This window comes from Solea solea, chromosome 17 (genome assembly GCF_958295425.1).
Source record: "Solea solea chromosome 17, fSolSol10.1, whole genome shotgun sequence".
Lineage (NCBI taxonomy): Eukaryota > Metazoa > Chordata > Actinopteri > Pleuronectiformes > Soleidae > Solea > Solea solea.
Genome location: NC_081150.1, coordinates 7,991,161 through 8,016,849, shown reverse-complemented (window position 1 = coordinate 8,016,849; position 25,689 = coordinate 7,991,161). Strand labels below are relative to the sequence as shown.

General features: G+C 41.1%; 4 protein-coding genes across 6 annotated transcripts; 1 reads left to right on the top strand and 3 right to left on the bottom strand.

Annotated features, from left to right (window-relative positions):
- Positions 1-2,261: 2,261 nt before the first annotated feature.
- vrtn (vertebrae development associated) lies at positions 2,262-5,699 on the bottom strand. The gene is made up of 3 exons (XM_058613725.1): positions 5,528-5,699; positions 4,688-5,019; positions 2,262-4,573 (listed from the first exon to the last, which is right to left on the bottom strand). The coding sequence occupies exons 2-3, from the start codon at positions 4,997-4,999 to the stop codon at positions 2,825-2,827; spliced, it is 2,061 nt and encodes a 686-aa protein (XP_058469708.1). The 5' UTR covers positions 5,000-5,019; positions 5,528-5,699; the 3' UTR covers positions 2,262-2,824.
- A 1,020-nt stretch (positions 5,700-6,719) lies between these two features.
- Positions 6,720-10,799, bottom strand: LOC131444033 (uncharacterized). Its single transcript, XM_058614151.1, has 7 exons — positions 10,730-10,799; positions 10,394-10,654; positions 10,007-10,300; positions 9,887-9,940; positions 9,684-9,788; positions 8,612-8,661; positions 6,720-8,518 (listed from the first exon to the last, which is right to left on the bottom strand). The coding sequence occupies exons 1-7, from the start codon at positions 10,797-10,799 to the stop codon at positions 8,405-8,407; spliced, it is 948 nt and encodes a 315-aa protein (XP_058470134.1). The 3' UTR covers positions 6,720-8,404.
- A 2,722-nt stretch (positions 10,800-13,521) lies between these two features.
- On the bottom strand, positions 13,522-17,772 carry slc25a29 (solute carrier family 25 member 29). Of its 2 annotated transcripts, XM_058614068.1 has the most exons (4): positions 17,399-17,772; positions 15,434-15,477; positions 15,218-15,301; positions 13,522-14,437 (listed from the first exon to the last, which is right to left on the bottom strand). In XM_058614068.1, the coding sequence occupies exons 1-4, from the start codon at positions 17,424-17,426 to the stop codon at positions 13,667-13,669; spliced, it is 927 nt and encodes a 308-aa protein (XP_058470051.1). In that variant the 5' UTR covers positions 17,427-17,772; the 3' UTR covers positions 13,522-13,666. The 2 variants fall into 2 exon arrangements, with proteins under 2 accessions (XP_058470051.1, XP_058470052.1); XM_058614069.1 differs by lacking the exons at positions 15,218-15,301; positions 15,434-15,477; positions 17,399-17,772 and adding an exon at positions 14,546-15,209.
- A 2,422-nt stretch (positions 17,773-20,194) lies between these two features.
- On the top strand, positions 20,195-24,900 carry slc25a47a (solute carrier family 25 member 47a). 2 transcript variants are annotated; one of them, XM_058614415.1, is made up of 6 exons: positions 20,195-20,302; positions 21,564-21,607; positions 21,697-21,768; positions 22,743-22,922; positions 23,166-23,430; positions 24,168-24,900. In XM_058614415.1, exons 1-6 carry the CDS (start codon positions 20,236-20,238, stop codon positions 24,467-24,469), a joined length of 930 nt encoding a protein of 309 aa, XP_058470398.1. In that variant the 5' UTR covers positions 20,195-20,235; the 3' UTR covers positions 24,470-24,900. The 2 variants fall into 2 exon arrangements, with proteins under 2 accessions (XP_058470398.1, XP_058470399.1); XM_058614416.1 differs by lacking the exons at positions 20,195-20,302; positions 21,564-21,607; positions 21,697-21,768 and adding an exon at positions 23,005-23,085 and having other exon boundaries at positions 22,797-22,922.
- Positions 24,901-25,689: the final 789 nt, after the last annotated feature.

The following is a 25,689-nucleotide window of genomic DNA, read 5'->3' as shown; positions in this document are numbered from 1 at the left end:
TTACCAGATACAATGTTGTTGAGATAATCACAAGATAAATCTGCATTACACACCCTGAAACATGTAGTAACACTAATTGAACCCATGCCTGTATGCCTGCTATGATGAGCCATTTCATTTAGGCAACCAAAACCATCTCAAGCATTTTATGAAGAAGAATGCTGCCACCCAGTGGACATGTGCATGAACTGTGCTTGCTCGGATCCATGCAGTGGTTTCAGGGACATGAATGAGCGCATGTGAATACATTGATTTGTGCAGTTTTCTTTGTCGACACTTTCAGGGTCACTCACTGAGGACGAACTCCAAAGATCGGCTCCTACCAGAGAGTAAGAGACGTGAATTGTATACTGTGGAAATGTGGCATCCATTGAATGTCTGAACCAACTGCTCTATCCTCGTTATTTTCATGCTATTTTTGAGATAAACAATGAAAAGTAGCTCAGCACCAATGAGATTTCCCTCCCATCACAAGAAGAAAAAAAATCCCTAAGACGTCCTCAGATATTTGTTCATGCCAAGGTCAAGGTTGCTGTAGAGATGCTTGGACTCTGATCACATGACTCTTCTAGAATCTTTTGTCAAGTTTGTGATGTTGGTTAACTCTGTTTATTATGTTCAAGTGTATTATGTTAGTGGATTACTGCAGGGCCCCTCAGAATCTAACTCAATATGCTTGAAGGACAGTTGGGAGGACAATTAAATTAGCCTATGGTAGAACATTTATATCATCACAGGAAAGACTTGAAACAACTTAACAACCAGCTCCAGTTTTTCAAGCACAAACTCTCAAATATATGTATGTGAATAGATACTATAGTAGTAAGGGTAGTACCATTATAAAGGAGTACTTATGGTTTTCCAAACAAATGTAAAATACTATGAAAGTATCTAATGCACAACACTGCAAATGGACAGAAATAAGGAAAAGGCATGTGATTCTAAAGGGAGAAGATATCAGTATAGCTTTGTAACAATTTCAAACACACTCACACTGTACTGCAAGCCCTCCCCCCCAAAAGTCTGGGATGTTCTTGCCCTTATCACAAACACCTCTATCTCCATGCATACAATTAAGTGATCCCATCCCCCCCCCCCTTCTCTCTGTATCTCTCCAAACTCTTGACCATTACCTTCATTAGCATGAGTACAATGGCTAAACAAAGCTAGGGGAGCAAAAACAACACAAAACTGCCCTCAAACCAACTGGCTAGTCTTTAAACACAAGCGTGACCCGTTCACTGTATTCTCTTTTACTCTGCGTCGCCGTCTGTGCGGCAGATTGGTTGTAGAATGTAAAGCAGAACCCAGCAAAGGCTGAAATGAATATGCGTCTGACGCAGCCTGAGATTAAAAGGGAGCGATTGATAGCAGTCGAATTAGAGAAATAGCTCAGCGACATGGAAAAGACGACCATCGATTCGGAAAAGTGCAGACCGCATAAAATAAAAGTTTCAGATTTTGTGGAGTGTAAAACAAATAGCGGTTGCTACAGCTGGTCAGGGGTGGGGAGTATTAATGAGCTGATATAATGAAGCACTTCATAAGGTCATATACAAAATGCACAGACAGATAAAACAGAAAATAGATACAATAGATGAATAATGTAAAAGAGAATTGCTGTGATGCACATAAAGACTAATTGAGCAGACTAATTGCTGATCAATTGTTTATTGATTCCGTGCCAGTACAAAATGTCTCAACTCCTGATTGAACAACACAGGCTGCTGGCAACAGCACCGATATCAGGCATGTGATGAATAAGAAAAAATAAATACATAGTGTGCAAATGTAGGTTTATGTCCATTATTCAGAGGTACTTTTACAAAACACTGCACGTGAAGCAAATTCAAATGAAACTTCATTTACAACTAAACAGTGGGGGAAAAAAATTGCTTTAAAATGGAAACTAGGTAGTTGATCAAGCTGTTTGTACAAAGCAAAATCTCTTCATTTATAATTCCTTTTCAAGGTTATTCTCACAAACAGAGTTGTGGGAAGTTATCCAGAGTGTGCACAATGAATAAAAAAATACATTCAACAGTGTAATGGAAACCATTTTAGTGCAAATACAGTGTGGAAAAAGGAGGCACTATAAAATGCCAAAGCCTTGATGCGGTCACCTGGATATTCAAAGCACTGAGTGAAACCCTGAGATTGATGTACATTCATATATATATATATATATATATATATATATATATATATATATATATATATATATATATATATATATATATATATTTTTTTTTTTTTTAAAAAAAAAGGTCAGGAACCTTGTTTACATGGAATGTCTGAACAAGATGTTGTGAAATACTGGCTGCTCTTTATATGCAAAGAATCAAAAAAAAAATTTTAATCTGCCAAGAATACCAATCAATTCAGGCATCAACAACAACAAAATAAAAATCATACAATAAAGCCTTAACGTTCAAACAATGAAAAAATATATAAAAGGGCTCCAAGTACAAGGCTTGGCAGGGACTGAAAGACACAGGAGAAGAAAACAGCTTCAAACAAAATGCCACTAAACAACAGCTTTGAACTGCCTTTTGCCTGGAGGGCAACATGCAGGGTTTAAACAGAGTTTCTTTTCACACACGTGCAAATGTCCAGGAGGGAGGAACGAGCTGCCGTGGTGGGGCAGAGGAAGGACACAATGCATTAAGATGCAAAGCCGGTGTGCTCAACAGTCTTTTAGAACCCCAAAACATGAGGACAACAGTGAGTATAGGTAGTATGTTACAACGGAATACAGCAAAGAGTTCTTCAACAGAGCTATATTTTGGCTCCTGAAAGCCACTTTGTACACGATTAAAGGCATTTATCCATGAACCAGTGACACACCGTGATGCAACGCTCGCTTCCACATGTAGTACGTGGAGCGTGGAGTGAATGGGAAGTAGGACCTGAATTCTTTGAATGTGGGGAAGGATTTTTCTTCAAAACGTTGCTGCAGGAACAGCTTGGCCTTGGCCTTGAAGTTGGCCAGAGCCACGACATCCATTGCAAATATCTGCTCATCTGTCGGTGCATTGTTGTGAAGTATGTGCTTGGATTGTGTGTTATCTAGAGAGGGCAAAGTGGGGGGTTCTAGATATCGTGGCCTCTCTACGAACGGGAGCATAGGCGGACTCTCCACGATCTCGTTTACCACCTTGGTGGTCTCCAGATTAAGTGGGAGGACATCGTTACTCTGAGTGACGGTTTTCTTCTTGTGGTTTTGCCTGCTCCGCCACAGCCAGTAGAAACAAGGTGACATTGACGGGAACCTGAGCTTGAACTTTGTCAGGGACCACTTTGACTTCTGAACATGATGTTTTGCAGCATCTCGGAGCTGTTTCTTACTCATGTATGCCAACCTGAAACTTCTGTGCTTCCGTCTGTAGATCCTCATCCTGGGCTTGACAAGCTGGTGGATGTTTGGTGGGACAGGTGACAGACTTTTTGGACTGTGGCTCTTGTCCACATCTGAGCTGTCCTCACTGCTGCCGGCACTGCCTTTGTAACCTCTGTTGAAATGCAGGGCCTCTCTCCTCCAGTTGTAGTAGGTTGATCTGGAGATTCCTGGGAAATTTCTTTTAAATACCCTGAAGGGGAGGGAGGCGTTCATGGCAATGCAATTCTGCAGGCAGCGTTTGGCTTCCTGCATATGTGCTAGACCCTGGGCACGATCGAGATCCACCTTGCCCAGGTTTAGGCCAAACATACTGGCCACACCGTCGTGGTGGTCTGGCTCATCCTGCTTTGCTTCAGGTGACGACCACAACTCCTGCTCTGTGCTCTCTCCAGGACTGATCTCTCCCGTGGAAGACGAGGTGGAGAAGTGCCCTCCGGTTTTCAGAAGCTCGTGCTTCCAGTTATAGTATGACGACCTTGAGATCTCTGGGAAAAACTCCTTAAACTGGGGAAGAGGGATCAGCTTCCCCTCCAAGTAGCAGGCCTGCAGGAAATACTTTGCCTCATACCTAGCTGCCGACTTTTTGCAGTGCTCCTGTGTCTGCCTTTTCCAGCGGTAGAAGGTCCTCTTGGTGATGTTGTACTTGTCCTTCAGATTCGGGTATGAAAGCTGTGAGTCTTGGTTCAGCAGCTCTTCGCTCTTGAGGGGAGATGCCCTCGGCTTGCTGTTGGCAGTCTCAAATGTGAAGTCTGAGGTGTGGGCTAGAGCAACAAAATGATTTGGCCTGAACAAGCCCCCAGACTGCAACTCACCAGACCACATGATGTGGAGGGTTAGTGGCTCAGAGTCTTTGGGCCACAGTCGTGGGCGTATGACTCGGTTGAAATATGGCCGTATCTTGAGGTTGAACATAGGGTAGATGGAGTAGATCTTCAGCTCGAGGACTGATGATAGGGCGTAAAGGTGCCACATGTTGGCATAGGAGCCGGGGAAGCAGGAAGCTTTCACGTCCGCGTCAAAGATGGCCTCCAAGACTGTGACAGGTAGGTTGAGCATGTCTTCAGACTCATCAGCGCAGAGACTGAAGCGAACGGCCTGAAGCATCATTTTAGAATCAATCATCCCAGAGAGGTAGTATCGCTTCCAAAGCACCATTTCCACGACTGTCCGTACCTGAGCGGGAGAAATTATATCAAGTTAAAATTAAAATCTTGCATAAACGCTTGAAATGTGCATTCGTTAACATTTAGATCATGTAATCAAATATAATAAAACATCACGACTCACTTGTAGCTCCAGGCTTAAAGCTGTGTTTCCCACCAACAGCATGCTGACTGCATCAAACAGGACGTTGCCTTCTCCTTTGCAGTTTAAAGGCAAGAGGCCTGCAGGGGCATCCGCCGGGTACAGGCCCCGAGCTGCGTCATCCACACCTGCCCAGTCAGGGATATCATAGCAGGGGGTCCTGGGGAACTGGAAAGGAGCAAGGACCTGGTCTGCTACCACGGCCACTCTCGTGAGAGCATCCAGACCAGAGTTCTCTGTGGCCTCCTGGAGCTCTCTGAAAACAGACAGCACCACCTCGTTCCTCTGAATCATATCTGGAGATCTTTGCAGAACTGGGGAGAGGAGCAGGAGGAGGAAGAGTTAGTGGAAGAAAGTAACAGATGATTCACATCAAATAAAACCAGCCTGATGATAATAAACACAAAAATATCTCAACACAAACAGCTGCGGCATTTGGGAAAAAACTCCAACATTTGTGGTGGCAATAAATTAAATAAACAAGTTTGAACAAAACTGTTACTCTTAGGGGTGTCTGTATTTACTCATGCCTCATACAGTACAGGAACATTCGATTGAAACGGGTTTTTTTGTGCTTTAGGTAAAAAATGTGTCAAAACAAGACAATAAAACTAATTTAGATTAAACTTCGTTCACTGTGTGTCAACCTAAAACGACTCACTAATCGATTAACGTCTCGTGGTTTCATTAGAAATGTTTATCTAAACATACGAAGTTCAGGCCTTTCCCTTCACACCAGACATAAAGACGCTTTCTTAATTGAGCGAAGGTTAAAAAAAAGTGGTGGTTCATTCATCAGCACTTAAACGGTGAGTTTCTTACCTGAGAGAGTGGAATGATATCACTTCTTTGACGCGCAGGGGTTTCAGTTCCTAAAAAAATGTGATCTTACTCCGGGAGGTTTAGTCCATTGTTTGCGTGCAGCAGCTCCCGAGTGCCGTGTCCTCCTCCTCCGGTGAGCAGGGAAGATTTTTGGGAGTGATAAGCAGCACCTCCCATCAGGAAATTGTCAATCGTCGATTCGCTTTTTTTTGTTTGTTTCTGCGTCGAGAAACACCTCCCTCCTCCCCTCCTCCTCCTCCTCCTCCCCTCCTCCCCCTCCTCTGGTAGACTACAGCCAGGGTCAATTTCAATGTGAAGTGTTAACAAAAGCCAATGTGTCAGAGGCAGCCCTGTGGTGTTACAGGTATCAGTGCTTGTAGGTTTTATCAACATGTTCTTTTTGCGTGTCTTCTTCAAAGACAACTCCACATGTCACTTCCACATTATTTAACAAGCACCCCTAATGTCAAAATTGGAAAATACTTAAAGTTAAAACACTTTAACTCCACCTTTTGCTTATGTGGTTGCACAGAGAAGTTCTGACCTTCATTGTTTGTCATTAGTTGAGTAAATTATTCCCTTTTACAGCCATGAACCTGCTCTCCCATTGCACGTTGCCGTATGAAGTGTATGTGGATTAGAGTGGTTATGTGCAGACAGGGTGTGGACATGGGCTTTATGGGAGAAGAGGAAGGCCCCAGAGCTGCAGCTCTGTTTGTTTCTCCACTGTATCACTTTTAACACCTTCTCTCCTGCCTTTTGCAGGATTTCAGTAATCAAAGCCTTTTGTTCCACACACGCACAACAATCCCATTGCCTGTCCCCCCCCCGCCCCAACCCCCAACGGCCCACACTGGTGATCCCAACCCTATGGCTTGTTACTCCTACACACACACACACACAAACACAACAGGGGACCACAGCATTTGGCCCCCACAGCTCCGTCTACTCCGAGCACTTGGCAGACAAGCTGGTGCCTGGGTTCACTGGGGTTCAAGGCTTTGACCTACACCTTATCAGATACTCGGACAGTGTGTGTGAGTCTAATCGGGGGGGGGGGGTTGTCTTTGTTTTGTGTTCCTCACGTTACAAACATAACACAGTAGCTTTTATCTCTAAAAAGTATTGTAAAAAAAGAAAGAAAAAGAGAAATGTGACAATGTAACACTCACATTGACAAAGGGCTTTATGTTTCATTTGTTTTATTGATGTTTTTAGGTCTTGTATTTCTATATTGTATTTGTTTTATTTTTCTCTGGTGTACAGCACTTTGTTTCAGCTGCTGTCGTTTTAAAGTGCTTGATAAAATAAAGTTGGATTGGATTGGATAGAAAAAATGCTTTAGGTGGTGATGTATACAAATACACAGAATAAATGTACTGAATTAGCCCGAAGCGAAGTGAACTGAGTTTGGGAACATACAGTTCTCAATCATCCAGGTCATAGTCCTCTTCAGCAATAACTGTACGTTCGTTTTGCATTTTAAATCTTGCCGAGTTGCTGTTTACTTTCACATTATTAAGAGATATGGTCTTATCCAAATTGTTCATTTTTTTGCGACATGTAAGGGCTTCTCCCCTTTATCTATCCCTCCCCCCTTTTTTTGTCAGCGTGTTTTACCATCTCTTCCACCCCCTCAGATTGTTGGCAGGAGTAGCCTATCACACACACACCTAAGGTGTGTAGATTAGCTGTGCTGCACTGTGAACACAGTAGTGGGCTGGCTGCAAGTATTTAAAATGCTAATAGGGCAACACTGGGGCCGGCTCCGGCAGTCTCTCACCTGCTGTGGTGGCTGTCACTGTACTGTATGTGCATAAGTGTTTGTGTGTGTCTGTGTGTGTGTGTGTGTGTGTGTGTGTGTGTATAGGTGCACTCAAAGAGGGGAGAGAGCTGAAAACTAAGGCCACCTCGTTTCAGGACAATTTAGCATGTTTGCATAAGGTAAACAAAATAAATGGATGCATTTGGCTGCACAGTTTGTTGTGGCATGAAATAGTTTAACTCTAAAATGTCTGAACATGTTGCTAATTAATGCTGAAATATAACTCTTTGGCCTCGTCTACCACCACATTCACTTTTCTCAAGTGTAAGTTGATTGTATTCTCCAGTATAACCAGTTTCTCAAATACTCCAAATCTGAGTTTGTGCTGAGGAAAATATTCATTTGTTCTTGCTCTTAATCGTGTACATGTAAATCATGCACATAAGGCACCATTTGATCTCAAGTGGGCCGGACAAGTAAAATAAAATAACATATAAAGACATTTTAGATTTAATAAAAGTATCTTTTTTTTTTACAAAACAAATTATCGACAAACCTCACATTTCTTGAGAAAAACAAGTTTACACATGTGCATTACACCTACACAGGCACAACATATTAAGTCACAGTATATCTCAAACTGTTAAATATAAAAAAATTATTCATCATGCGGGCCAGATTGGACCCTCTGGTGGGCTGGTTCTGGCCCGCAGGCTGTACGTTTGAAACCCTGCTATGAGTTATCACCATCGAGCACACCTGGTTCAATAGGTTTCTCCAGCATTTGTGATGTTATATTATTATTATTGTTGTTTAGAATGGATCTGAGCAGATAAAAACATGTTGTGGTACAGTATGTACATTTGTCGTCACCATTCACAATGCTGTTTGTAAGTCTGAAAAGTAAAGTGAAGAATGCATTGAGGTAGACTGTTGAAAAATCTGTTAAATACTATGTAAATGGAATAGCACCCTTATTCCACTATACAGTAGGTGCCACAGTCACAGTACACGGCTTCGTTATGGAGTGTTTCTCAGTATTTAAATGGCAGAAGCACACTTGGAGCTCACAGAGACAAAAAAAAAGCAGCAACACTGTTTCAGACGGCAGATTATTTGTACTGGACGCAGGCATACTCCGTCGACTCGCACTCGTGGACCCACACACTGTCAGAGCCACTGGGGTGAATAATGTCAGCATAGATGACATCATCAGTGTTAACGGCCTAAAAACACACACGGACACACACATTTTCATTAACTTTCAAAGTGGACAGAAGATGTTGCTGCTCTGTATGCTGATGCGAGCATTGACTTACATTGCAGGTACTGGACTGGGCAGAACAGGACTCATTGTGCTGTTGGCCGTCTAAAATGAGAATGTGCACAAATTCAACAAACTGCATTGCAAGATCTCTCATTGACATGTTCAGTTGAGTTTGTTTAGAGGTCAGATTATTACAGTAGGGCTATATTTATAGGTTAGATGTACACAATTAGGAAAGTGAATATAGCAGTGATGTAAGTCAGGGCACACGAGCACATCACCTGTCCACTGTGGTGATGTCTGACCAGAAATACTAATATCTACTCCCTAATCTTATAGTGTATGAGCAAAGAGCCACTAGTCACGATTATACTCACTTACTGAGAGTGTGCTGCACTTTTAAATACACACAGACCAACCAAAGTGGCTCAGACACTAACAGGAGCATCAATGCACACAGAAAATAACACTTGCCCACACATGATTACCGTCATCTTTCCCAGCTGCTCAGATAACCCTATGGGCTCAAACACCAACTATAAACCGTACAAACTTTCTCATGTGCCTCAGAGCCATCGTTGACCTGCCTCTGAGCTGTTGTCCATCTTGACTCTCTCTCTTTGCAAAGAATAAACTTCAACAATCAACTTTGATTCAACTTTATTTCTTCATCAGACACCTTGCAACAATTTTTGCTTGGCGTCAGAAGCGGGATATCCCTCGAGTGATCGTCTAGGGACGGTACGCGTCTATTGGACAAGGTGACATTTCCATAACCTGTAGATTCTGTAGATGTTGGTATCGCGTCTGACGTCCAGTACCAAATAATACTACAGTATACAAGCAATGATGAGACAAATATTAACAATAAGAGTGATAAACTGCAGTGCAATACTTATGTGTAGTATATGAATGTCACAAACTGCATTGCTAAAGTATTTTGTAACTAAACAGGGACACTTGTGAAACATTTACCTTCACCACTCTATATTTGGGAACAGTGAGAACAGAACATCCCAAGTACAGTTGTGTAAAGTGTCATGTGTGGACACTTACTTAGAAATGAGTGTGACTGTCTACGCACAGTGATTTCACCAGATTTCAGGAAGTTTAAAACAACTTACTTGTTCTTGTTCTCCTTCTCCTCCTTGCAAACACTGCAACTGCCACTGTCAAAGCCACACAGGCTACAACCCCCACAGCGGCCCCGATCGTGTCCTGGTTGTAACCTGTAACATCAAATTACGTTCATTCTAAAGTGTAGTTTCAGATTCACCTCTATCCGTGAAAATGTTGGAAGCACCAATACCAGCCTGTGATATTATACCTTGATATTCTGTTTCTATTTCAAAAATCAGGCCTCTTCCTTTCCCTTTAACGGCTACAAAGAAACAAATGTTATTCATTTATCTGCGGTGAGCAAACAGAGGATCAGTTATGAACAGACCTGAGGCTCGGACTTGCAACTCCACTGAAGTGAAAACCTGTCTAGCCACAGTGGCCTGGCACCTAAACGTCATGTTTTCAGGACTCTGATAAGTGACCGTCAGAGTTATATCACAAGACGAACGCTGCATTATGTGATGCTGGGAGTCTGCTTGTATCTCAGCGCCAGCTTCATCCACCCACATCAGACTGAGTCTCTTATTCAGCTTCGTACGGCAATACCTCTTCTCCACAACCCTGAAAACACACTGCAGGGATACAGTTTTGGCAGGCGTGAGGTTTATCACAGGAGCAGCTGAGTGGGGTCAAAGAGAGACAAAACTATTTCTTATTATCGAGGGAAATGTATTCAGTATTCGGTAAAGACGTGAATCTAAATAGCACTCACTGTTGTAAAGAGAGAAGTCGCTTGTCCTTTTTTGGCAGCGATGACGTCCAACATCCTCTGCTGTGATATCTTGGATTTGGACATTACATTTATCCTCCTCGGTTTCAGCAGTCTGGAGCTCCCCATTACTGACTATGCCAATGTGTTCACCATCCAATGTGTCGATCTGCCATATATGAAAGCACACTAAGCCTCCTTCACATGGAACTGCAATACCGTAAGCCCTGACTGCAGATATCAGACCATCCTCTGCGGCCACACCTGTAAAAACACAATAAAGAGGTCAAGATTGTTCTCAAATACGTTTAAGAAAAGAGTATAAACCTAAACTCTTGCCTGTTGTGATTAGCGGGAGCAGCAGCAGCAGCAGCAGCAGTCTCTTCGCAACACGAACAAATCCAGCCATCCTGTGTGCAAACTCACTGTGAAAAGGTTTGTAGACGTTCCACTGCCATTACTACATTAGTCGACTGCAACGTGACTTCCTGTGTATGTCACTGAAAGATAATTGTCACAGAGTTTCACAAAAACACATGGAACGCTGCTTTTTTTTTTTTTAAGCTTAGAAACCAATAAAGACATTCAAGGTCATTTGGGACATTTCAAACACGTAGTGTGCACTCGAATAAATTACAAATTAACACTGTAGTTGATTTAAATATTTCTCCTCTTTATGAATCAGCATGTTCTCCAAAATAAAGACATCCACATACTTCAATACATAGTTCAATTATAGTTGACATATGTGTTGTCAAGTGTGATTCCAGTGAATAAAAGAGGCAACCTTTGACCTGAGTTTACATTTTAACTATAGCGTCAATGATTAATGATTCGTGTTTCATGTTGTGGTTGGTGGATGTTTGATCAGGGCAATTTGTTGTTTAGGAAATCATTTTAGAGAAGTTTTTTATTACTGAACCTGACACCATGGACAAAATCTGAATTTACTTTGTGCTCACTGGGAACCTCAGTGAGATGTTGCTACAGTTACACCTGCTTATCAGCAGATGGCGCTCATGTTGAGTCCTTCAAAATGACACTAATACTTCCTTCAGTGTCTTTATTGTGGACAATTTTGAGACTGAACAAATTAAGTCCTCAAAAACACAAATAGTTTAAAGCCAGTGGCTTCAGATGTCTGTCTGTTGAACTACTTGCACATCAACCAAGGTTCATGTAAAGTATGGATAAAGTGCACTGTGTAATTATGTAAACATGTCAATTATTATACAACCTCTCCCACGATGATACATTACAATGTACGTCACAACAACATGACCTGAGAGGACACCAGAAATGGGAAACAAGCAAAAACAGGAACTGGATTGGATGGAAAACTTCCAATCTTCAAATGCAACGGATTACATAATACAGCTGCTGCTTCAGAGCGCTGCTAGAATTGTTTTGTTTTAAATAAAACATGCATTAAAAGACACAAACTGCTACCGAATCATTTTTATTTATTTATTTATTCATTCATTTGCACAGATCTCCAGTGACAAATCAATACAATAGGTTATTATACACCTATGTTACAAAAATATCATGTCCCAGTTATTCGGGTAAAATCTCTTCAGTGTAGCAACAAACTCAAACCGATCAAGTAGAGACTTGACTTGAAAACTGTTTTAACTCAAGAACCGCACTATTTCAGACCGAAAAATACATTATATGTACATAACCACTCACAATTTCACAGTAATGCAGTCACTTCCTGTACATATTGCATCTCTCACATGAGCTGGATTTAATTATACAGCTGTCTTGTAGATGTGACACACCTCCTCACGGTCTAACAGATAGACTTAAATACAAGAACCGTTAGCTCACATAATACAATCCCTTTGCATTTTCCTCCACCTGCATTTTTAGTCATCAAACTGCAATACAGCCATGGGGATTTTCAAGTGTCCCAGCAGCACTGCACAAGTTTCATTCATTCATCATTCATTCATTCATCTGTTGCAAATGTAACAGCTTCTGACAGAGCTGACGACTCGGCTCGATTTGTGAGTCACCAGTGACAGCAGTGTGTTAGCACCCGGAGCTTCTCTTGTTTGCCGTACAACGGGAATTTCAACATTTTAGTCAGAAGAATACAGAGAAGAGCACCTGACAATGACACATGCACAAAGCAGACAGTTCCCACTCAATAATAACTGCAATACAAATAAATAAGTCTTACCAAAGCCCAAAAGGTTAAATACAGTATTTTAAATATTAGTACACAAAATAAACACCTTTTATATTTTAGGAAAAATAATTAGAATTTCTTTGGGGTCCTATTCTGACATTTTGGCATTGTGTTTTAAAGAACAATGACCCAAGATGAAAACATGATTAGACTTATTTGTGCTGCTCTTTTAGAGAGAGTCAAAGAATCAACATGTTTTGGTTGTTGAATCGATTGTTGGCATTGAAATAACAAACGTTAAATTGCTGAGATTCTCGCCGCATTTAATCATTTATAGTGAGTTACCCTTTTGGAACAATGGCTGCAGTTGGCCTCTTAAAATTTAACGAAAATTAGAAGAAAAAACTTTTAAAAACATTTCAAGAGCACTCAAATCAAAAATATATTCGAAGTTCATATTTAGTTGGACGATTTATAAAGATGATAATAGCGGGACAATTGCAGTACCAGCTTGTAGTGCCATGTTTGACTTCTGGAATAGGTCAACTGACAACTGAAGAAGACACAAACATAACGCCACCGACAAGTTCCGGTTCTGGCACTGAAGAGCCCTTCACACCAGACCAGTTGAGTTTTTGTATCAGATTATAGCTGTATTGTGTACTTTTTGGTATGAGATGAAACAAATATGATAAGGCCCGCACCTTATGCTACATGTTGTCTCTTGTTCACTTAGCTCTTCAGAGCTCATGTACAAACAAATACTTCAGCTCCCTTATAAAAAATAAAAGGTTTTGCTATTGCAAGGCAGGAACTTTGGTTCCAATATAGATAAAAAAGAAACAAATTCAAACCAGTTTATGTATACACAGGTTAAGGTATTATTAACAGATAGAGACTTTCAATGCCATTACGACGCACACTACCCAGCCACAATCAGTTTTGTAGCTCAGTAACAGTAAGTTGCTTATATTTTCTATCTCACTGAGAGCAAACACCATTCCGATGTTTTTATTTCTGCCTCGAGACTGGGAACGACTCTATTGCATGAGTCACACATTCATGAAGGGTTGGACTGTAGAACTCATCTTTCAATGCTCTTGTAAAGTGCCGAGATTGAGTGTGATGTGTCAGTGCCGTCACAGGCTGGAAGGTTGGCTCTGTGACTGTATCTGTGCGTGGTGGCTCGTCTGAGCCGGCTCACATTCCTGTGGTCCTGCTTGGTCCCCTCGAGCGTACATGAGAACCAGGGTGACTGTGGCAAAGGTCGCTGCATTCACGGGGAAGGCTCGCAGCAGTGTGGAGGTGAGGCCCCGTGTGAACACCATGTAGCCCTCTTTCCTGACACTCTGTCTCACACAGTCAGCAATGCTGCTGTACTGGTTGACTCCGCCCACTCCATCTGCCTGCAGCCGTGACTTAATCACATCCACAGGGTAGGTGGAGAGCCAGGAGGCGATGCCAGCCATGCCCCCGGCAAACAGCAGTTTGGGGATCATGTAACGGTCATTGGGCTCACAGCCAATGCTGCGGGTCAGCACATCGTAGGCCAGGAAATACACTCCAAAGCCAGGTGTTTCGCGGATTAATGTTGTCACCATGCCTCTGTTTACTCCCACCAGACCCTCACGTTTATAAATGCGTACCAAGCAGTCCAGGGAATTTTTGTACAACCTCCTGGAGGACTTCTTCTCTCCGGTACCCTGCATTTGCATGCGGGTTTTGGCCAGCTCCATGGGGCAGCAGAGGACACACTGAAGAGCACCCGCTGCTGCGCCAGCAAGGAACTGGTTCATGGGGGTGTCATGTCCCAGCAAACGAATGGTGTTTCCCTGAACACCAAACACTATAGCATTGATGAATGTAAGGCCCATCATGGGGGAGCCAATGCCTTTATACAAACCAAATGCCTATGGAGACAGTAAGAGACATTGCTTAAAGAGTAAGTCTCCTGCAAACATTTAAAAAAGGTCTTATCGAGAGGAATTAAAGCAAATCATCACATTTCATGATTTCACCTGCCAGGCTCACATTGTCACACCCTCCGTCCCTCAACTGATATCTCTGGAATCTATTTGATGAAAATACCCATCACAATTTATCACAATAGATCTAGCGACCTCATACGATAGAAAAGACTATAGCTATATTTGTCTGTCTGGTGCTCCAGATAAACACCCAGAGGCTGTTGGATTAATGATCCTTAAAAAGGGGTGCGCCTTCATTATACGTCTTCACAAAAGTGTTACAGAATTTTTAGTGTCAGCAATTCAAGCTTTAAATACCAGATCCTCAAAAGTATAAATTAATTCCTTTGTAAATAGTAATATGTAATTTAAAACGTTTAAAATAAAAAATAAAATACCCGGGTCAACAGGAGGAAAAATATGTTTATGTAGCTGATTTGATTTAACACTACTGCATTCCCATTCCGTCACTGGACCAAGAGTGACTGACAGGGACTACAATTAAGTCACTCTGGGTGCACTGATTTAAAGCTGCACATCTTAAGGAACAACTTTTGAAATGATATCCATACAAACAAACAAACATAACAAACTATTTATTTATTTACACTTTCAAATCACATCAGAGTCAGGTCCATGATACACACATATGCATGTAGGACAAGACATACTATCAGTGTTACAGCAAGCATTAGATTTGTATGGAAAAATAAATCCACTTACCGACTCCTGCCGTATAATGGACTGAAAACAGTGGAAAGTCCCCCGGTACAGTGGCTTATCAATACTCTGAATCTGTAGTCTCACCTGCACAAAAACACACCCTTCAGTGATATGCAAAACCTAGGAAAACTAACATCTGAACATATGTATAAAAGTAAATTAAGATGTACTTGTTTGTAGTTTAAGTGTTGCGTGAAAAAGAAAGTTTCTATCTACCTTGACTGTGTCAAATGGGTGTCCAACCAGGACTCCAGCAGCACCTGAAGAAAAAAGATGAAAGATAAAAATCGAACAATTATAATTTGTCTTAACAGGAACAGTAGGGAGTAAAAACATTTTCTTTTAACTTAATATAATCACTAAAAATGATTATCATAACTAAGAGCTTTATCTTAGATATTGCAAACCTCTTCATATACCAACAGCCAATTAAACAATCAATTAAGTGTCCATAGAACCAAAGCAAATGTGCATGTGAGGTGGTGGTATCTCACACATACTATTATATATTTGTGAATCACATCATCAGCATCAATAAAATGTCCAGAATGTTTTTTACGCCAGGCACATATCTGTCTGAATATGGCCTAAAACCTTCTGATGTTATAACAGGCCACTATTGGCCACGACAATAGCCACTGCTCAACAAAGGTTTGCTAATAAATAGTTGATCTTCCACTGTCTTGCTTGTCCCGTTTGTCAGGTGAATAATTTCACTGTTATATGAATAGACGTGTGACACAATCCCCAATATTAACACATGAAAAACTGGAAAGCAAATGCAAGCTGTAAACAAATAACAGCTAATCCTTCATAAGCACCTGCTCTGTCACATGACCAGTTTGTAAAAAGAGCCTATCACGAATGAGTCCGAGCTGTAAGCCAGGAAAAGAACACAAGCAGCCATGTATCTGACACGGTCGGCGGTCATTGACCTCAATTTGCTGGTGAGATGATACTACATGAAAATCGAGCAGATGAGGGTTGTGCGCCATAGCTGTGACAAAAACAAACAACAGACAAAGTATAACATCAGGCGTGGTGACCCGTTTGACATCGACCGTCACACAGACACACAGAAGTAAAATGAGCACTGATTGGTCCGTGAAGGGGTGTGTGCCGAGGTAGGCTGTCTGCTGATGGTGTGTGGAAACTTTAAACTGCCCAGCCATCCATTGCTTGTCAGCTCATGTTGCACTTGTGTAGAGTTTGCATGCTTTGCATTCTTAACACCATGCACAAGTGACACTGGGGAAAAACTGACAAGGATGGAGCACCTTTTGTTAGCACGTTCAACCTGTGTTAAAATGTTAAGTGATGATAGCAATATAATGATGACAATACCAATAATAATCAAATAAACCCGATCTAAGATTACATAAGCATAATGAAGAATTCTGCCATACTGCAACATCAGTATTAAGAGAAATTATAAAAGTATTTGTGTGTGTATTTGTGTGCTCCATCAGTGTGACAGTGTGACAGTGTACCGTAAAGAGAGCATCCTCGTGAAGTTTAGGGTTTATGGATTGTATTGGATTTGACCATTTCTCTTCCAATATCTGATCCTGTGATGCTGACTAGTGTGAGATCGACTCCCCACAGACCCTCACAGTAATAAATAAATTACAAGTGCAACAATTAAATTACAACGCCTGAATGACACTGCAGACTAGACTATGAAAATGCACCGAGGTGAGTTTGTAATGCAAAGCTAAATAACATGGTTTGTGAAGGTTCTCAGTCATCCAGGTCACTGTATGTGTGTGGATAAAGGCAAATGGACGTAGATGACTTTCCTTAGAACGTTTCACCTATCATCCAATAAACCTCTCCAGTTCATCGGGTGTACCATGAACCGAAGACGCCTCTTGGGGGAAAAGTAACACAAACACGTCCAGTTGCATTTAATGCCGAGGCTGCCACCAACTGAAATGACACAACTAAATTTCATATTGCAGATTGCCTAAAGCGTATTCTATTCTATTCTATTCTGCGGTGGCATTTCGAAAATGCACCTTGCATCACATCTGTATTTGTGGTGCTGGGCGTGATCGAGCGTTGGTTTGCCATCATTAAAAGGACCATTGCTACAGATATAGGTGAACCTGTGAGGACTCGGGGTCCTCTAGCATACTGCTCTCCTGTGAAGTGGCACAAGTGCAGCTGCCTCTGACTTACCTCCGATGCATCCAGCAACAAAGTCCATCACCGCTCGTCAACGTCACACAGCGGAGGGGAAGTTAAATATTATCTTTATGGAGAGGAACTCGATACCCTTTGAAGCAAGCCTTTGATATTACTTCGCTGTGCACCTGACAATACAACTGTCCGAACTGTTATTGGTTACACTTATCTCCAGTGACAAAGTCAATCCGCTTCTATCGTAGCGTAGCTAACATACGCTAGTTAGTAGCCCTCCTCTACGCCCTGACAGACTACAAATGTTGACAGTGGTGTTTACTTTAAGCGCTCGTTCAGCTTGTTCCCTGTTTAATTGAATAAAACCCTTCTGTTGACCGACACGTTCTCCATAAACACCCGTAATGCTGTGGGTTTGATGGTCTGTGCCTGTTGTATGTATGCTGCCGCAGCGCCGAGAGGAGGGGGCGGGAATTACCGGCTTCGGAGTCGGATTTCCGTCCAATCGAACGAAGATCCTGCGCGACACGCCCAGACACACCGCTTCCGCAACAAATAATCCTCGCTTTTCATTGGCTGCCTGGGCGCAAGGGCTCCCAATGTCAAAAAGCGTCACAAGGGCCGTGTGATGTTTTGCTTTTGAATGGACGACCTCATGCTGGCGCAGGAGGTAATTGTGTCAACTGTATTACATAAGTTTAAAGAACGCTATGATTTAAATGTTTGTCCTATGGTGGCCGACAGGGGCAAACGCACTCCAACGACCCAAAACCATGGATGTATTATGATATAATCCATGTATTATATGTAAGACAGAAAACTGTCACAGGCAGAAACATTGTCATCAGATAGGTAAACTCATAATACCCTAACATTATGAAAAGTAAACATTAAATACTTGTTCTACTGGCACAATAACTGTATGTATTTCATCAACCACTTGCAATAGATATGTTTTCTTTATGATTCATGTGTTGGAAATTATAATACCTTTGTATAATCAGTTCCAAGATATTCTGTGACAGGATTATCCACCGAAGAGTAATTCAGCTAACAAGGATGTTTTCTAATCTGGTGAATAAACATGCTTCAGGTAACTGCAATAGCATTAGTTTCTTTGGCAGCTTAAGATACATTTGTTTCCAGTGTGAATATATTTTTTATGCATATCCTGATCATCTTTCACTTTCATTTTCTGTATGTTGCAGGCACGACACATTGAAGAGGAGGCTGCATGGCTGTCTTGGAAAGTTTTATGTCCGTGCCAAAAATGTACAAAATGTTTCAAAAATAGCTTATATCTGATAACCACATCAATGCCACTCTGTGATGTCTGAGAGGTGCGCTGTCATGTTGGGTTGGGTGTTTCTGCTATGATTTGTTTTGGTTTTGTTTTGACTGAGACTCTCCTAATCATTATTCAATTGTAATTAAACATTCACCTTCAGTGCTTCTTCTTCACCCTGTAGCCCTCTCTATTATCTCTGTAATGTAGCCATAGTCTATCTGTTGATGATTTCACTGATGCTGTTTATATCTGACTCCATATGTATAAAGCTATCTTTTATAAACAAGGAAACACTGTTGTTGTTGTTTTGAATTTTTAGCTCAATATCTACCTTTTTGACTATGAGTTTACACCAGCTCTGATACCACCAAAGAACTTAAATGACATCTATTCTTACTGTTGATGATTTCACCAGATGATTTTATCCAAAGATACTTACAATAAGTCTGTTTAGGTGAGTAAGAAAACAGCTTGTCAGAAATCATACATAGGTCTACATCTCCCGAATAAACAAGCATCCAAAGAGCAGTGCTGAAATACCAATGCCGGAATACACATTTAAAATACAGTATAATTGAGTGTAAAGAGGAGAGATCAGGCTACATGCACATTTAATGCAAGGTAAAATAATTTTTGATGTTTCTGTAATGGTTTATACACTAGTATATAGAAGATATTTAACCGAAATTATGTTTTTAATGTTAAATATAATTATGATTGTTATCCATGAATTACATTTTTTTTACTATTTTACAAAAAAATCTAATCAAATAAAGCACATTATGTCAAATTATATATATGTACATACTGTATATATGTATATACACTATATGTACATACGTGCCGGACCGAGCCTTTAGGGGGCCCTAAACAGAATTTGATTGTGTCAAACTGGTCCTCCCCCGGAACATTTTGAATTTGGTAGATGTGATTTCCTATATTCTGGTGAATTTTTGAGATGGTCAGCTGGAGAAAGGCAATACATACATTTGTTCAGATTCATAGCCTTTTGCTTTTTGACTTATTGAGGCAGTGACTTGGGCTTGGGCTTCAGGGCCCCTTGACCTCTTGTGCCCGGTCGGCTCATTCAGTAATCCATCCTTGCTCACATGCCAAAAATGTTTTGGGGCTCCCCTCTAGACTTCTGGCTCTTGGTAGACCCCTGTATTAATATAGACGTTATTTACACCAAACCAGACACCTTTTAACCTTAGAGGGCACTTAGATCACAGATTTGTTATAACTTTCATATTCAAAGTAAAGCACTAAGTGTGGTTTACTGAATTTAAATTGGGAAAAAAAAGAGGAATTCATTCATTCATTCATTCTTTCATTCATTCAATCAATCATGTCAATTGTTTAAGTTATTTAATATAAGCGGCCATCCAAGCTGATCAGTTTAGACAGGAACTGAAGAATCTGGTTGGTAATGTGAGAGTAGCCGCAGCAACCTTCGGCAATCTTCGGATGTAACCGGAGTCGCACGGCGATGCAGGCGTCGGATGCTGTGTCGTCACTCTTTTGCGTAACACCACGTAATAGCAACGCCCTCAAGGTTATAGCAGGGTGTAACATGTAAGAGGGAAGAATGTTGTCAGACGTGACAACCGCCGGCAGGATGCACCTAGCCGACTTTGTGTCTGGATCGTTTGCAGGTAACAGGAATATCGCTGTAGTCGTGTCGGTGTTTGTTGAATGTTTGGTGACTGTGGTGTTTGCTACACGGCTAAAGTAGCTACTGTAGCATACATGACCATAACATATAATAACGTTTGAAGGGCTACACGTCAACCTTTATGACCGTCTGTTTGTGTCTTTTAAATATTTTTGTGTGCCCGTAGTCTCAGGCGTCGGTGTGCTCAAGCATTTTAAACGGTTTAATGTATAAATGTATAAAACCGGTTTAAATAGACTTACGTTGAGCACACATGGTCTTTAAAAGCAGCTGTGAATTGACAGACTGGTGCTGTCTATGTGTCCAGTTACATAACAACATTTTACTTGAATGAAAGCACAAGTATCTTACCAGAAAATGACTTTGGTTGAAGTTGAAGTCACTTTTTACTGTACTTAAGTATCAAAAGTAATATTCTGATATAAAATGTACGTTTTTGAAGTAAAAGTATTAAAAAAGTGAGGACTTGGTAGGGCGAGTTGCGTTTCAACTGGAAGGTTGTAGGTTAATAAATCTATAAATGTGTCCGGAAACAAGACACTTCATCAAGACTAGTATAGCTCTATATCCTTACCATTCCCCTCTTCTTCTGATTTTATTTTGTAGTCAAAGATAGTTAGGGGAAATGTAGTGTAGAGTAAATGTAGAGTAAATGTACACAATTCCTTTAGGTTCTGTCACATTGGCTGAGCTTTTATTTTGATATCTATGCCGATGGTCATTTACACTGCACATGTCATTAGTCAGGGAAAATGAACAGTGACTATGGATAGAAAAAAGAAACATTTCTTGTCCAGGTCGTACTTAGTTTGGACATGAGCTCACAATAAGAGGTGGAGAAGTTCATGCTTATTTGTGGCGCAGTTCAGTCATTTCCATTCACAGTAGAAAGAAGGAATGCTGTAGCGGAGCATTAATTGCTGTAAGAAGTAAGTAACGTGTAATGACTGCCACAACCAGGCCCAGCATGTTAGTAATGCCAGAGGCATGTTTGCTACAGCCACAGGGCATCCAGCAACGGTTACTTAGTGGGTGATGCTTCCAAGGATAAGAGAAAATAGGCATAATGACATCATGTAGCCAAACCCTCTTCATTTGTCAGCCCTATTATGATGCACTTGTGTTTCAAGATGGAACACAGATTTCCTGTCAACACATTGAATGCCAGGGATGCAGTTAAAGTCCATAATTCCATAATTCCATAAGTCCTTTATTCTTTCTTTTTTTCTGGGAACACACAGGAGCCTGTGGGGTTGTGGTGGGCTACCCTCTAGACACTGTGAAGGTAAGTGGATAGTATGTGAAACAACATGTACGTGTAACAAGTCGACATGGCGGACATTTACTTTACCATCATATATTTCGTTTTTCAAGGTACGGATCCAAACCCACAACCAGTTTACAGGAATATGGCAATGTGCTGCTTCCACATTTTCAAAGGAAGGAGTAAGTACAACTATTGCAATGCACATGTCATACTGGATATAAGGAATGTTTTTTTTTTAATTTAGTTCAGAAATAAGAAATATCCACAGTTGTTTCAAATGTGTCACTTATGGTTACAGTCAGTACATTTCCATGCACAGTCAAGTTGTCCCAGTGTACAAGCACTAGTGGGAAATCGATTTACTCAATGAAGTTTGTCCACCTCTGCTCCTCTCGGGGGCAAAATGCCTCCTTTCAGCTTGTTAGTATTGGGCAGTTTCCATCCATCCATCTTCTACTGCTTTATCGTCCGCATGAGGGTCGCAGGGGGAGCTGTGCCAATCTCAGCTGACATAGGGTACACGCTAGACAGGTTGTCAGTCCATCATAGGACCACATATAGAGACAAACAACCATCCACTCTCACACACTTACCTAATCCTCAAATCTGCATGTTTTTGGACTGTGGGAGGAAACCGGAGAACCCAGAGAAAACCCACGCATACAAAGGGAGAACATCCAAACTCCTTCCAGAGAGGCCCTTGTTCTCACCGTGTCGCAAAACTGGTTCTTCTTGCTGCAAAGGCAAGAGTGCTAACCACTAACTACACCAAGCGTATGGCCCTAGGCAGTTTCCCTTAACTTAAAATTATCCAGCTCTTTAAACTTTCAGAGCATAACATTGGTCTCCTCGTCGGTCCAAAAAATGCACTGGCCTTATATTTGGTTGTCTCATTCTTCTGTGTATCAGATTCTTCTATTATTTTCTGGATTAAAGCAAGTTTGAGAACTGTGGCACATGTGCACATCCGGTTTTAGTCTGATTAAAACAATCTATCTATACTCAGGAGTTGTACATTTCTGATGACATTCCCCAGACAAAACACATTCAGGGTTTCATTAACTTAAATTTAATTTGGAAAGCAATAATTGCCTCTCATTGATGTCACGCTTGTTTGTTTTTTTTTGTTTTTTTTTACCACTTGTGTCACAAGGTGCACGGCTTCTTCAAAGGCATGACCTTACCCATTACCACCATTTCCATGACTTCCTCGGTGGTGTTTGGCACATACAGGAACTGCCTGCAGTGTCTGAGCCAGGCACGAGGAGCTGGTTGTGGTCCGAACACCAAACCAGAAGTCTTCCTGTCAGGTTTTGCTAGCGGTGTAGCTCAGGTAATGGATTAAATTTTACAAACCTCTTGAAAAGTGTTGACATTAGTGTACTTTTCAAACAACTAAGCTTTTATAAACACAGTTGTGCTGATGTGATTACCACCCAGCCATAATCATCCATGTAGAAATAATGCTCCACATCGGCACATCCCTAATCCCAAATGTGAGTCACCTTGTAGATATTTTTTACTTTTTATTTGCCCAGGTTTTAAGATATCCGTGTCTTGTTTTCTGCCCCAACAGTCTTCAGTGATGGCCCCAGGCGACATTGTGAAAGTACGACTTCAGTGTCAAACAGAACCCAAGCGAGGAGGAGCCAGCATGCCCAAACCCAAGTACCGCGGCCCAGTTCACTGTCTGCTGCGCATTATCAAAGAAGAGGGATTCCTGGGGCTCTACAAGGGAGTGGTTCCGATTATGCTAAGAGACGGTCCATCATATTCCATTTACTTTTTGACGTACACCACTATCTGTGGATGGCTAACAAAAAGTGGCAAGAAAAGACCTGGTGAGTACAATCTACAGTCACTGGTATTAACTTGTACCTTGGGTGATCAGGATACAAGTCAGTAAATGATTTTACTCTCTCACTCAGTCAAACACAACAACACTTTCAGCAGACCTTTAAAAATCAAAGTCCCATTTTGAGGCCTCAAGATTTGGGATTTGACCAGTGCATGACACTGTTTACAACTGTACATTTTTGGATGTAACCTGCAACTAGCTGCAGCTGTCAGTTACACTGGTGTCCTCTCACACTGCATGATGTGCCCACACAGTATTGTCTATTTTCCTCTAAGTGGGAACATAATTTACAAAATTGACATAATGTGCTCTTGAGAAACACCTCGTTCTTTTTTGCAACCAGCAGTGTCGCCCTCTGGTGGCTAATTGCTACACCCAACCTACTCTCTGGGATTACAGGCCTTTTTATACACAGGCTGTGTAGCAGACCCATCTGTTATATGCACACTGGCCATTTCGAACAAAAACATGTTCATATGTATTTGCACAAGTGGTCATAGGAGACACACACACGTGGAGAAGCATTCTAATACCATGTGTGAACATAATCAAGGGTGGGCACTTGTGAGTGGAGCATGCAACATGCATGTAAATACCATGTATGAACACAGAGGATGTCAACAAATTTGTTTTCTGATGATCTAATCACTGCCTTTCTTAGGGCTTCACGGCCCTGTGACATAACCCCCTTTGACACCAGTGTCTTTTCACCTCATCCAGATTGGAGTGGCGTTATGTTGGCAGGTGGAATAGCAGGGATGGCAGCTTGGTTCGTAGCGACACCCATGGATGTGATCAAAGCGCGTCTGCAGATGGACGGAGTCCGGGGGACGAAGCGATTCAAAGGTTTATTCCACTGCTTTACAGAGACGGTGCGCGTGGAAGGAAGTGGGGTTTTCTTCAGGAGCTTGGGCATCAACTGTCTGCGAGCGTTCCCGGCTAACATGATCATATTAACTGTGTACGAGGTTCTCACCAGCTTACTCCGAGCTGAACCACACAGTGTTGGACCATTCAACTGAACGGTACTGATGGTGTGTCATAGTCTGTTACACTGTTTTTGTCTGTGTGTTTAATGTCTCTTCCATTGCAGTATTTGTTTTTTAAAGCAATATTATTCTCACGGTTAACATTCGTTTTTTTTTTCCGCTACATATACATAAAATATTTAGGTAGTGAAGGTAATATATGTTAGTATGCTCAGGGGTAACTTGTTAATAACAGATACTGGACCAGCAGCCAAACACTAGATGGCCCCCCTTGCCAGTTTTTATTTTATTTTTTTGGCTTCTCTGTTACTGACAACAAAAAAACCATCAGCATGGCTGGTGTCAAGAAACGGCAAAGCTTTTTATGATTCAAATTGACTGTTTAAGACCTTGAATGTAGAATTCACAAATGAGCTATATTGTACGCACAGTAATAAAAATAATAATAAAAAGATTTATTTATTTAGAGCTAAAACAATGATTCAATTGGTAGCAACACTAGTCATTAAACCATCATGAGTGAAATCATGATGATGAACCTTAATATGGTCAGTAGTTACAGTCGTCAGAATGGGTCAAATAAAATCAAGAAAACAATAATTCGCTCCAATAAAAGCATTTCTTAAGAGGGGACTTGGCGTGATGTCCGTGCCAGATTATGCTGCATATTTGCTTATTAAAGTTATTACATGTACTGGCAATTTCTAGCTCTGCAACAAATAGTGGTAGACCTGGAGAATCTGACCTACACATACCATCATTATATGTTATAATTAAGGTGAATTGTATTTTTTATGAGTTACATTGAAAACAACACTGCAAACAGGACCACAAAAGACACATAACTGTTAAAAACAATGATATTTTTATAACATGTTTCAAAGGTTGTGGGACATCAGATTTTCTTAAAACAGGAAACGAATCATGTGAAATTTATTTCTACATATATAAATGTATATGATGAAAATGTGAATTCTGCTTTTTGTAGCAAAGGTGCTGCAAGAATGTGACTAAATAATATATTGATTCCTAAATGCTGTTGGACTGTGAACAAAAAAACACTGGAATATTTATTATCAAAAATCTCTTTCTGTTTTAGGAGCAGCATCATATATAGCTTCAGCACTTAGGTGGGATTATTATAGTTTGCGGGTATGAGTTTATCATAAATACACTTTGTCTTACTCAAATCAAAATGAGTGCCTAAATGTTAAGAAGTGGCAATTTTGTTAAGGGACACAAATCCTTAAAAT